General features: G+C 50.7%; 1 protein-coding gene across 1 annotated transcript in view; it reads right to left on the bottom strand.

Annotated features, from left to right (window-relative positions):
* Positions 1-51: 51 nt before the first annotated feature.
* The window catches only part of LOC101635960 (synapsin-3), a 57,395-nt gene continuing 45,302 nt past the window's right edge, over positions 52-12,144 (bottom strand). The window contains exons 7-8 of the mRNA XM_012735277.1: positions 7,376-7,667; positions 52-5,848 (exon numbers count right to left, since the gene is read on the bottom strand). Coding sequence (XP_012590731.1) covers positions 5,716-5,848; positions 7,376-7,667 — 425 coding nt within the window. The 3' untranslated portion in view covers positions 52-5,715. The remainder of the gene's footprint in view (positions 5,849-7,375; positions 7,668-12,144) is intronic.

The following is a 12,144-nucleotide window of genomic DNA, read 5'->3' as shown; positions in this document are numbered from 1 at the left end:
TGAAATGAATTTCAGAACAGCTTCACAACATTACTTGGACATTTCAGAATTGTCAGAGACCATACTCATATCCTCAGTGTGGCTCTGCTATTGGGGCTCCCTCTCTTCAGAGAAACTCGTTTCAGAAGCCTGGCTTACACAGTGGATAAAAGCAGAGTGAGTAGGGTTGAACCAGCCTCTGCGGCTTTCTCATGCGCGATGGTGGAACCTGCCAGGTTCTGAAGCAGCCCTGTCTGAGGTTACAGAGCACTTGTTTCTGCTGCTTCTGGAGAGGAGGTCATTGCTTCTCCTTGTGTTTTGAACCCTTGATGCCTAATTCGTAATCTGAGTAGATGGCATCTTTTAACCATGGTCTGCTTTGCATGCTGGTCAAACACTTGTTCTTCAAAGATAACCTCTTATTATTTGAAGAACATTTGCTTTGAAGGCCGAAAATGCCCAAAAATCAAGATTTATTTTTCCTACAAGAAAAAGGCCAAACACAGATACCTCATACAAACAACTGTAGAAACATGCTCTAGTGACAAATTAAAATCCAAATCACAACACGGGAATAAAATGCTATAAGTATTTGCAGAAAATATTGAGGAATATTGCCAATGTCTTCCTGCTTCTTAAAAATCTGTTTGCATATAAGGAAATGGCTTGGAATGTTATATGCTGCAAGAATATTTTGCATCCTACGTACATGTGAAAATTTTTCTTTTTTGCTACACATTTTTTTTTCCATCACAGTGAAGAAAATTCATCAATAATGTGATTTTTTCCAGAGCCATGTCGCCTTTAGTAGCTTAATGTACAAGTAAAGGATTGGGGCTGTTGACACTTGCTTCTGGGGTGTTCTGTAATAACGGAGCAATAGGACAGCTTTGGAAAAGTGTTCACTAGATGCCCTATGACTTCTATTGGGGCTGGGCTGACGGAGCCACCCTGAAGCTTTGATGGGTTCTGAGACATCCCAGCTCTCCAACACGCCTCCATGTGGCCTTAGAATCTTGGGTGGCACCAGGTGAGGGTGTGTGGCGGGGGTGGAGGACACAGTGATAACGAGAAGCACCGAATACCATAAATACGCTTCCAAAATCTAGTCCTTCCCGAAGGGCACTGGGGTCCGCAGCGGTGCTGGTGTCACGCAGGGGCTTTCCCGCTGGACCTCGGCTCTCTGCCAGTTACCAGACCGCGTGGTTCAGGACATCGGCGGGGTGCCAACCCCTGGGTCGGCAGTCCTCACAACGGTTCTTTCTGCATTCCTAGAACAGCCCTCCGAGCTTTTCCTCTTGAATAGCCAATTTATAGTTAGAAGCTTATAAAATCCTCTATTCGTTTCATGACACTGATACTGGAGCGATATCTATTGCTGGTGTGTGATGAGAACGAATCACGGTGGGCGGCAGCTGGCCACTGGCTCCGACAGCCTGGATCTACCGTGACCGAGGCAAGGTGGCTGAGTGCCTGGAAGCATTGTTGCATAATGTTCTGTACCACTGGCTTGTTAACAACTTCCGTGTTCCCTTACTTCCCCTTTCAGTTGGTTTTGGGGTTAGTGTGCCTGTTGCAAATCAAACCACAGGAGACAGCCTCTCTTTCCAACTTAAAGTTTTGTGATCTGGTAAAAGCAGTTGAATACTATCCTTTCTCACCTCTGGCTGACTAATTCCGGAGATCACTACTTAGCCTGATAGTGCTTTTGTCCTGACACTCCCTCTGCTGCCCTTCCCTGGGGCCCAGCCCCAGGTAAGGCTCCAAACCTGTACAGTTGCCTGGGAATACACAACCTCAGACCCCAGTGCTCTGCGGGGCTGTCAACCTGCTTAACACCCTTACATACTCTCCAGGAGCCGATAAGACTCCTGGGAAGTACTAAGTAAGTCACATAATGGTTTAATCATGGCTAACATCTCTTGGGGTTCCCCAGTGGTCTAACACTGAAGTTTCTACTATGGCAGAGGAAATGTTCAGAGCAGCAAAGAAATGTTTGCTCTTGCTCTATCAATGCAAGACCATAGAGAGAAAATACTTAAAATGCAGAATTTGGAAACTGAAATGAAGTGATCATCAGAATAAACAGTAGGAAAGGCAGTTAAGATTGTAAAGAACCCGCACACATTGTATAAGAAATGTCTAGTATTTGAGAGCACTCGCAGGCTACCTTCATCGTGCCTGCCCGTCCAGAGCGCTCTGAATGCACCGCCCAAGTGTCCAATCTCATCTGCTTCAGCTGCGTGTCGTGTCTATGGCAACACGGAAGCCTCTGTGCCCTTCACGCATCCCGCGTGGTTAATGGGCCGATTGGACTTGCCTGGCGCCTGGCCTTCCGATTTGCCTCCAGCCCAAGCCATACAGTTAGAGCCTAAATATTAGACTAAAACTTTGAATTTAATCAGTGACCACTTCGGACTTACGGCCAGCTTCCGACACGTGTCTGCAGGCAGTAACCGACGTGATTGCTCTCCCCGTACACAGCAAAGTGCCCTTGGGCTGTTCCCACCACACGTGCAAAGCTGACCGAGGTCACGTAACCCCTGATGCCAGCCTGCATCCTCTCTCTCCTAAACACGTCAACGAGTGGCTGTAGTGCCAGCAGGCAGGCAAAGGAGCGCTCTGGAGCCCTGGGTGGCTTTTCAAGCATTAATGCTCTTTCTACACCAATCACTTTAGGGCAAGCCCACAGGCTGGTAAGGCAGGGAGGCTGGGGAGGGGAAGGGTGGCGGGGAGGGTCTGGCAAATCTTACTTTCTCTCCGGCGTTCCCTCACGGTCTCTTCCTCTCGTAGCGGCTGCTCTTCCTTTCGTAGCTGCTCCACCATAACCCATCTAGTCGCTGCGTGATGTCGCCCTCAACGCCCTCGGCCTCCAGGCTCAGGTGTGCCCACTTAACTCTGCCCACACCACACTCCAGGTGTCTGCCATAGAGAGCCCTGAGGCCACGCTCCTGAGCGCCTCCTGCCTACAGGGCTGCAGGAGCTAGCCCCCGAGGCCAGGATGTAAACACTGACCCATTTCACATACCCTGCAGTGGCAGGCCTGTTGTGTGAAACTGCACAAAGCAAGAGAGCTGGCCTGTCGCTGGTGCTGGAAGGACAGGGCTCTGAGGCGGCACGGCCGGGGTCTGTCTGGGTGTCTGGTCTGCGAGGGGCCCTGGGCTGCCTCTGTATGTCCTGCCTGCCCTCTGTGGCCTCTCAGATAGGCTGACGACTATGGCAGTTTCCCTCTTCCCCCCAGCCCAGCCCTACAGACAACTCACCACGAGGGGCAGCTGTCACCCGCCCCGCCCCCAAGGCCTCCTCTTCCTTTGCAGACTCAGGTAGAGAGTGCAAAAACTACCATGGAGTCTCTTCAGCCTCTTACTCATTGCACTAACCTCGCTGTTGGTTTGACTTGTTCCTGGCCAAGGGGCTTCCTCACACTGATGCACGTGGAGATTCAACAGCCTTTGTCTTCAATCTTAACACTCTGTTCACATTTTAGTAACTTCATAGTTTCCTAGGAACCTGAAACACGCCTGCACACCTACTGTGCACCAAGGTGCTCTGTGCTGCCCAGGCACAGCATTAATGCTCTGGCAGCCCCAGGCCAGCCTACTTGGCATGATGTGCACTGAGCAAAAAGGAGGAAGAGGAGTCCCTGGCAAAGCAAGACCCAGGAATCTGGCAGGGGCCGCCCTGGAGACACTGGTCCAGCAGGGTACAGAGATGGAGTAAGAGAGGCGGTTTGGGGGTCTGGGAAGAGTACCGAGCCTCCCCTCACACATGCCCATCATGCTCACTGCCGACCTCCCTCGTCTATGCCGCCAGACCCCGAGGTCTCCAGCTGCGGCTCCATGCTCACTGGCCACTGACTCCATTTGACCTTTCTTATGCCAGGTTGCCTTGTAGGTGAAGTCCAAGACCAGCGGTCTGAAGAGAGGAGAAAAGGTGCTCTTGCTCTTATACTAATTTGCTCACAAGGGAGGGAGCAGGGCAGGGTGGAGTTAGACAATCCTAATGGCCTAATGGTGTGACTCTCTGACAGCCAAGTGCAAAGCTGGAACTTTGGAATCTGAGCCAGCCTTTAGTCAATGGTCTGTGGGGAGGCCAGCTTGAAGGTCGGTTCTTCTGAGGCCAAAGAGGCTGGGTGACCCAGTGCCCTAGGACAGCATCTCTGGCCTCTTCACCCCACTCGTCTGACTCTGGAGGACCTAAGAGATGGCGACAGCTGCTATGTCCCGGGGACCTGGACACAGTCAGCTGACTACCGGGTGATCCGTATCTCTCAGGCCTCAGAAGCTGCACCAGGCCAAGCGCACGTTCATTCTCGCCTCCCATGCTCTCCCAGAGAGCAGAGGGTGAGACATACTCAAGCCACCCAGCAGGGCGTCAGGGGTTGGAGCCATGATGTCCTAACATCCTGTGCTCTCAGGGGGAGCTCCTGGCACCTGCACTGTGTCTAGCACCAGGTGCGTGGTGATTCGCGTCACCCCTGCACCCCAACTGATCACGGCAGGCAGTCTGCTAGGGGGTGAGAGCTGGCAAAGAGGAGTCCCTGGCAAAGCAAGGCCCAGGAATCTGGCAGGGGCCGCCCTGGAGACACTGGTCCAGCAGGGCACAGAGATGGAGTAAGAGAGGTGGTTTGGGGGTCTGGGAAGAGTACCGAGCCTCCCCTCACACATGCCCATCATGCTTACTGCCGACCTCCCTCGTCCATGCCGCCAGACCCAGAGGTCTCCAGCTGCGGCTCCATGCTCACTGGTTGACAGAGGGAGTCAACTCCTCACAACCGCTCACCTATCCAGCTCTGCAGTTAACTTGTCCAGTCAGTGAAGTTTGGGTTCAACCAAGTCAAAGCTAATTTCTTTAAGCCTCTGCCATGGCGAGGTGAATTACCAAGCTCAAAGTAAGAAACCAAAGCTGTGTTTCTTAGACACCTCTGACCACGGGTAACTGGGTGACCCAGGCCACGCTTTGCAGGGTGTCGCGATCTGCTGGTTCTCTCTGGCTTCCCCTATGGGCTGGAGGAGGAAACGCGCCTGGTGGGATCCGGAGTGTGTACAGAGGGCCAGCTGCCAGAGCTGGTGTCTTCCTCGTTATGAATCCTGAAAGGACCGGGGTTGGTTCTTGACAGTCCAATGTAGGGTCACGCTGTGGGCGTGGGGGCTTTGCAAGGATCTCCTGGTCCCCCGTCACACCAGTTCTGGTTTCTGATGTTGTCCTTAACTTGCCATGGTGGTCAGACGTGATGGGCCTCTGTTGGCCTGGCCTGTGGGGTGTCCCCCGCGGTCTGGATGGAAGTGGCCACGGCAGGAGCTTCTCTTAGTGTGACAAACACCGCAAAAGGTCATTGCCTCCTGTATTCTGAGGTCCGACCACATTTTGTCCGCATTTGATGGAGGTGGGGCGTGGCCCACAGGGGCCCTTCACCAGAGGCAAGCAGAACAAGACTAAGAAAGGAGAAAACTGGTCACGCACAACATCGCACTGGAATATCTGAGGCAGGGAAGCAAGCACACGGAAGGGCAGAGTGGCAGGCACCGTCTTCAGGGCCCCCACGAGTCAGATGGCGCCGCAGGTCATGGTCAGGGAAGGGGGGACGCGCAGCGGTGCCGTTTCTGGAGCAGAGGCATTCAGACTGTGTTTCAGGCGCTCAGTTCTGTTCCCACCTGGAACTGAATTTGAGAAGGAAGTTGAGGCGGGAGACAGGCCAGGGTAGTGGGGGCGCCTCCGCCCCCAGCTCTGACGGCGCTAGTCAGAGAAGAGGCTGGCGAAGGACTTCCTCAGGTTGCGGATGGTTTCGGCCTTGGCCTCGTCCTCACTTGGGGTCCCGCGCTGGGAAGTGTCAGATGTGCTGAGGCTGTTGGTCAGGGACTGGGATTTGCTGCAACAGAGAGGCAGAGGGGGTTGAGACAACGAGGCCTGGGCTCCCGAGGAAGCGCGTCAGGGATTTGCCTGGAAGCTGGCTGGCTGAGCCCCATCGCCACCGGGAGGGTCAGAAGACCCCTTCACTTAAAGGCCCACGTGGCTGCACCTGCAGTGGGTACAGGCTTTGGAGCACCTGAGGCTCGCTGTTTGCAAGCCAGGCTGCTCTGGGGGCGAGGTCACCGGAGAGTGGCCTCTGCACAAACATGTCCAGCTCTGGGAATCAGGAGGCCTGGGTGCTGGCTCCTCTCCCCTCCTCCTCTGCATCACCCTCTGGCCTCCTCTAAGCTCTATGATTCAGAGCTTCAATTCCTACATTTCCCCCGAAGCCTTTAGAGCCCCAGTCCCTGTGGGAACCTCACAGTGCCAGCTGTGTGAAGAGTGTGGCAGCCTGCAGCAGTCACTTTGTGCTGCCTAGGGCTGGGTGCACCTGCCCTCAAGGGGCTCACAGTCTAGTGGAGGCAACAGGCATAGGAAGAAATGATGTGGACAGTCACAAGCTTACCAGTCTGCACATGGTTGTCAGCGTTAGAAAAATCTGAAACCCTCTTTCTTCAAAACAGGGACGTTTTACCCTTGCTAGTTCCACACAGGACTGCGAACTCAGCCTCACCCTTGCAGTAACCCCATGGGGTAAGGCCTATTGTCCCTGTTTTGCAATGAGGCATAGAGAGGTTCAGTAGTTTTGCTGAGGCATGCAGCTTCGAAGTACAAGAGTTGAAAGTCAGCTCATCTGACTTTAGAGTCTGTGCTGTTAACCACTGTGCCCAATTTCCTGGAGGCCAGTTGCTAAGAGCTATCAAAATAAAAATGCATTTACCCTCTGATTGACCCGTAGCATTTCAGGTGTTTTCTCTATACCTGATCCTGCATGAGTAAGAAACAACATATCTTCAGGGCAATTCATTGCAGCCTTTTTTGTGAGGCCACTAGAAAGACCATGATTTTTATGGTGGATTCGTTAAATAAATGATGGTATAATGAAATGGTGGAATACCACATTGCCATGAAAAGAACATTTCAGTAAAATAAATGGAAGCGTCCCAGAACTTGTTAAATGTCAAAAGCCAGGGGAAGAACGGCATGAAGAGTGAATACTACCATCTGTGTAAAAAGGTGGGGGAGAAATTAGAATATAGTTTTGTATTTGTATTAGGAATACAGTGCTGAAGGAACATACCAAAAACGGACACAAAAGCGGTCCCCTTGGGGAAGCAGAGGGCAAGGAGTAGGGAAGCTGATAGCAGCGAAGCTATCTTGGTCTTTCTAATGAGCATGACGCAGGAGTTAGGTTTTGCAGTTACACCTTTGATGTTGCTGATAACTTTTAGATGTGTGAACATGCGAAGGTACCTATTCAAAGAAAGTTCTGGTTAGCATGCTCTGTGGGCTGGATGTCTGCAGCCCTGACCCTGAATCAGCCCAGCCCCCTCCATACCCCGACACCACCCAGTATCACTCAGGTCCCGACCCCCACAGCACTTACTTGAGTTGGGGGTGGGGCGGGGCTGGCTTCGTGGACTCTTCGCCCTGTTGGGAGGTGCTGCGGCCTTGCATAGAGGGCCTGGGCTGAGAGGTGAGGGTGGCGCCCGGCTTGGAGGCCTGGTTTGGAGAGCTGCCACCGGATGCCCGGGACAGCTGCGGAGAGCCTGGGGATCTCTGCTGCTGGGGAGACCCAGACGAGGGGCTCAAGGGCTGCTGGCCTTGAGGGGAGAGCCTCTGTTGAGAGGGGCTTCCAGATCTTGGGGCCTGAGGAGACTGAGCTTGGCGAGGGCCCCCTGCAGGATGCAAAATGATCACATTCACATTTTAGGACAAATTTGGTACAGAAATGTCACTTTAAGGATGTTCATTACAGATTTTTTTTTATAACAGCGAAAACAATATAAATGCCTAACTACGGGGGATTTTTAGGAATCCTAAGATTTTCTTATGATGCTATAAGCTGTGGAAGGATGTGGCAGAATAATATTAAATGACAAGGGATATTATTGATAATATGCTGGCATATTTATATGTTAAATATAGATATCTTACACATACGTAGCATCTGTGATATATGCTAAATATAGACAGCTCTCTATAAAAGGCATGTTTATAAGACAGTGCACATGGTTTTATTTCCTCATGATATGAATGCATGAAGTTAAACCAAAAAAGTCTGGAAGGTCATGCACTAAAACCAGCGCTCTCCACTTTCACTTAACGTGCATATGAATCACTGGGGGCGCTTGTTACAAAGATTCTTTTTTTAAAAGATATTTATGCACACAAGAACTGGGATAAAGGCCCGAGGTGTGGGATGCGGGTGAGGGGATGGTGAGAGGGTTCACCGGACAGAGTGGGGAGCAGAACAGACAGACTGACAAAGCACACTGCTGAGGGGAGCAGCGGGCGGGCCAGGAGAGATCTGCCGCGCCGTGTGGGTCACTTCCCGGGCGGGGATCATACTCCTGCTACAGTGATTGTCGACAGCTTCATGGTGCTGTGGTCTGGCCCCTTGAACCACCAGGGAGAGCCCAATGTTACAATAAGGATTCTCATAAAGTAAGTCTGGCTTGGCACTATCAGCTGACTTTTTTTTTATGTGAATTAATTTTTTTATTATATTAGTTTATTTTTACATATTTTGTGCTTTTTTCCATCTCAACTGCAATCCCCTTGGGCTTCCCATCACCAAATCACCCGTGTGCCATCACCATAGTCCAGTGCATTTCCCTCTCCATCAACTGACTTGTATTCCCTTTCTGACCCCCAAATTTGTTTGTACAAGTCCTAACCCCCCATGTGACCATATGTGGAGAAACCCTTAAAGGGGTAAGTATTCTCGAATGAGGTCAAAGGCGGGGCCCTAATCCACCAGGACCGTGTCCTTGTAAGAGAGAGATGCCAGGGGCCATGCACACGGAGCAGGGCCGTGGGAAGACACAGCCGGGACGAGTTCTCAGCAACCAGGGAGAGACATTTCCCCAGAAACCAGCCCTGCCAGCACCTTGAGCTTGCACTCCCCGTCTCCAGAACTGTGGGAAAATAAGTGGCTGCTGTTGAAGCCCCAGGCTGTGGTATTTTGCCAGGGCAACCTCACCAGCAAGAGAACTAATGCAGCTGTGCCGCCTGTGACTATGCAGGCGACTCTCTTCCGTTCTCCTTTTCCTAATAAACCTGCTTTATTTTTTAATTAATTAATTAATTAATTAATTTATTGTTTAAAGATTTATTTATTTGTGCATACAGAACTGGGGTACAGGCCAGAGGCTCAGGGGCGGTGAGAGGCTTCACCAGAGACAGAGTGGGGAGCAGAACAGGCAGATCGACGAAGTACACTGCTGAGGGGAGCAGCGGGGGGGTCAGGAGAGGTCTGCCGCGCCCTGTGGTCACCTCCGGGGCAGGCGGGGATCGAACTCATGCGGAAGTGGCTTTAGCTTCTTAGTGCTGTGTTTTAACCCGCTGCGCCACCAGGGAGGGCCTATTTTTAACGATTTGTTTATGCATTCAGAACTGGGGTACAGGCCAGAGGTGTGGGGGATGGGTGGGTGGGAGGCTTCACCAGAGACCAAGTGGGGAGCAGAACAGGCAGGCTGACAAAGCACACTGCTAGGGGAGCAGCGGGTGAGACAGGAGAGCCAAGTCAGCTCCAGAGCCGGGTTCCAACTCCTACTGAAGCGGCCTCAGCTTGGCTTAGCTTCTCAGTGCAGCGCTCCAACCCGCTGCGCCACCAGGGAGAGCCCTAAACCTTCTTTTTAAAATGTAAAAATGGAAAAGGTAACTGTTGTCTAAATAAGCCTGTGAGTCTGCATTGTCGAGAAGACCGAGCTCCCAGGTGAGGCGAAGCGTGGCTCCTGCTCACTACCCAAAGCGGAGCGCCCCATTCCACTCTCTTCTTTGGCTTGTGGATGTTTCCCACACTAAAGATACTGGTTTGTCACTGAACTAGCCCTCAGCCTCCCCTACTTCCTCCCCAGCTCCAGCCCCTTTTTCTAAGTCAGACTGAGTTATCCCTCTGTGACCCACTGCTCTTGACTTGGATTCCTTCTCTGCCTTTTCCATGACCTTATGTCCTCTAGATTGGGAGATTGATCTCAAATCTAAACAGCTAAGGGACCAGAGAGGAAATGAGTCAATAAAGCAGGTGAGTGTCAAAAAAAATCACGGGGCTTTAATATTTTTTCCACTCAATATAAAGACGTCCAGAAGTACATTTCTCTCAAGGGGGAAGAGCGGGAAGATCGCACCTGACTGCCTCTGTGGAAGCCACAGTAGGGATTAGAGTCCAGGGCACCATGGAAGCAGCTGTTCTAAATGTCAGTGAGCGAGCGATGGAGGGACCTCGGTCACTGCTTTGAGAGCTTCTGCTCTAGAAGAGAAGCTAGAAATCGACGTTCAAGTAAAAGCTTGATTTTTAAATGTAGGTGTACTTTTTTTTGTTTGGTTTTTTTTTTTGGTTTTTAAACCCATCGCCGGTTAATGAAAACATCTGTTTTCTAATTTCATCTCAAGTCTTCCTCCCCTACTCCCTCCACCCCCTAGCATGGATAATATCTTAGAAACTTGGATAATTTCTTTCTCATTCACTTTTTAACTATTTGTTGAGTCCCTGTTATACATCTGGGGTTTATCAGGAGACACTCGAGTTATTTCTCTCTTGGCAAAACAAAGCAAATAGTTTAGTACTTTTATTTTATTTGAACACATACAGAAAATGTTACTGATATAACTTTGTGTGTGTGTGTGTGTATAGTATTTACCTCAGGACAGGACTGGTGCTAAAAAAGATCAGGTTTACTAAAAGAAAATTTCACTTTTATGGAGACGAACATGAGCATGAGTTAAAAATTCAGTTATTCATGTGACTTGTTATTTTAGAAACTCAAGGAAAGCATTATTTTTTAAAATTAGTTTGACATTTTTAATCTGAGTGTTAATTCAACAGGCATGATCATTAATTTTCTTAATTAGCTTAAACTGATTGTTTTTCAACTCTCCAAAAGTGTGTTGAGCCTTGTATTCCTTAAAATAATCTCTCTTTATCGAGCATGTCTCTACTTTGGACCAGAGCGCAAAGCAGAATACAGTAGCTCTTTGTTTTAAAAATGTTCTGCTCAAATGTGTTTGAAAAAGTCAGTCCGGGGGCAGAGTGGGAATGGACAGGGCAGGGCCGAAGCACAGCCAGGAGCATTAGGGTGAGGCATTAGTCATTTTGAACAGGTATATTATTATTGCCAGGCAGGAGGACAGGGCGCTAAATTAGTTCTATGGGTCGTTAAGGATATTACTCATTAAGAACATGCTGCTCAGACAAGTTATGAATAGTAAGTTACGAACAGCAAGAGTTACAGAATGGTAATTAACAGGAAATTAATAGGATTAAGTACTAACACCTGCGAGCAGCACCGCCATGCTAGGCACCTTCCTAACCGCAGGACCTGCCTCATCTCAGGGGCAGCTCCCCGTAACTAAAATCAGCTGTTATTTCCTCCCGAATCTTGGGGGACACCGAGGCTGGGAGAAGCAGCCCTCCCTGCACAGGGAGGGAGCCCCCGACCTGGATTTAAATGCACGCTCTGCCTGAAGAAGAACCCCAGTGTTCATTTATACACACGTGTCAAAGTTGGGCTCTTTCCTCTTTCTCAAATGCTTTCTGCTGTTCCCCAAAGAAAGGCGCAGACCAGAAAGATGAATGGGGCGTTTTATGGAAGGTTGTGCGAGCGGAAGCGTTCAGTGCCCAAGGCCGATTTTCCCAAGAAGTGATGAATCTGTAACTTGAGTAAAAGGAACGGGGAAGGCCACACCGTGATAGGGCTGCTTTCTTTCAGGTCGTTTTTTGAAGCCCATTCTCAAAAGGTCACCGTGAAACTGCCTGGCCTGGCTTCTCACGGCGGAGCACCCCTGAAGCGCCAGGCTGTCCCCACCACAGCCGAGCAGGGCACAGTGGACACAGTCGCCTGCACATGAGAGAGCCCGTCTACCTGGCTGCTCACGTCCCCAGAGAGGTCATCATTGCCATGATTTCTTTTCATCTGCGCGTCCACAGCCTCTCCATTTCTGAGCAAGTGACACTTACATGGTAATGCCATGACCCTCCCTGGTGGCGCAATGGGTTCGGACGCAGCACTGCAAACTGGCCGCAGCTGCTTCGGTGTGAGTTCAATCCCTGGCCCCGGAGGTGACCCACATGGCACAGCAGACCTCTCCTGTCTCCCCGCTGCTCCCTCAGCAGTGTACTTCGTGGGTCGGCCTGTTCTGCTCCCCACTCTG

Source organism: Condylura cristata, unplaced genomic scaffold (assembly GCF_000260355.1).
Source record: "Condylura cristata isolate star-nosed mole 26May11 unplaced genomic scaffold, ConCri1.0 scaffold00004, whole genome shotgun sequence".
Classification (NCBI taxonomy): Eukaryota; Metazoa; Chordata; class Mammalia; order Eulipotyphla; family Talpidae; genus Condylura; species Condylura cristata.
The sequence above is the reverse complement of the archived record's forward strand: the minus strand, read 5'-3'. Positions and strand labels throughout refer to the sequence as shown.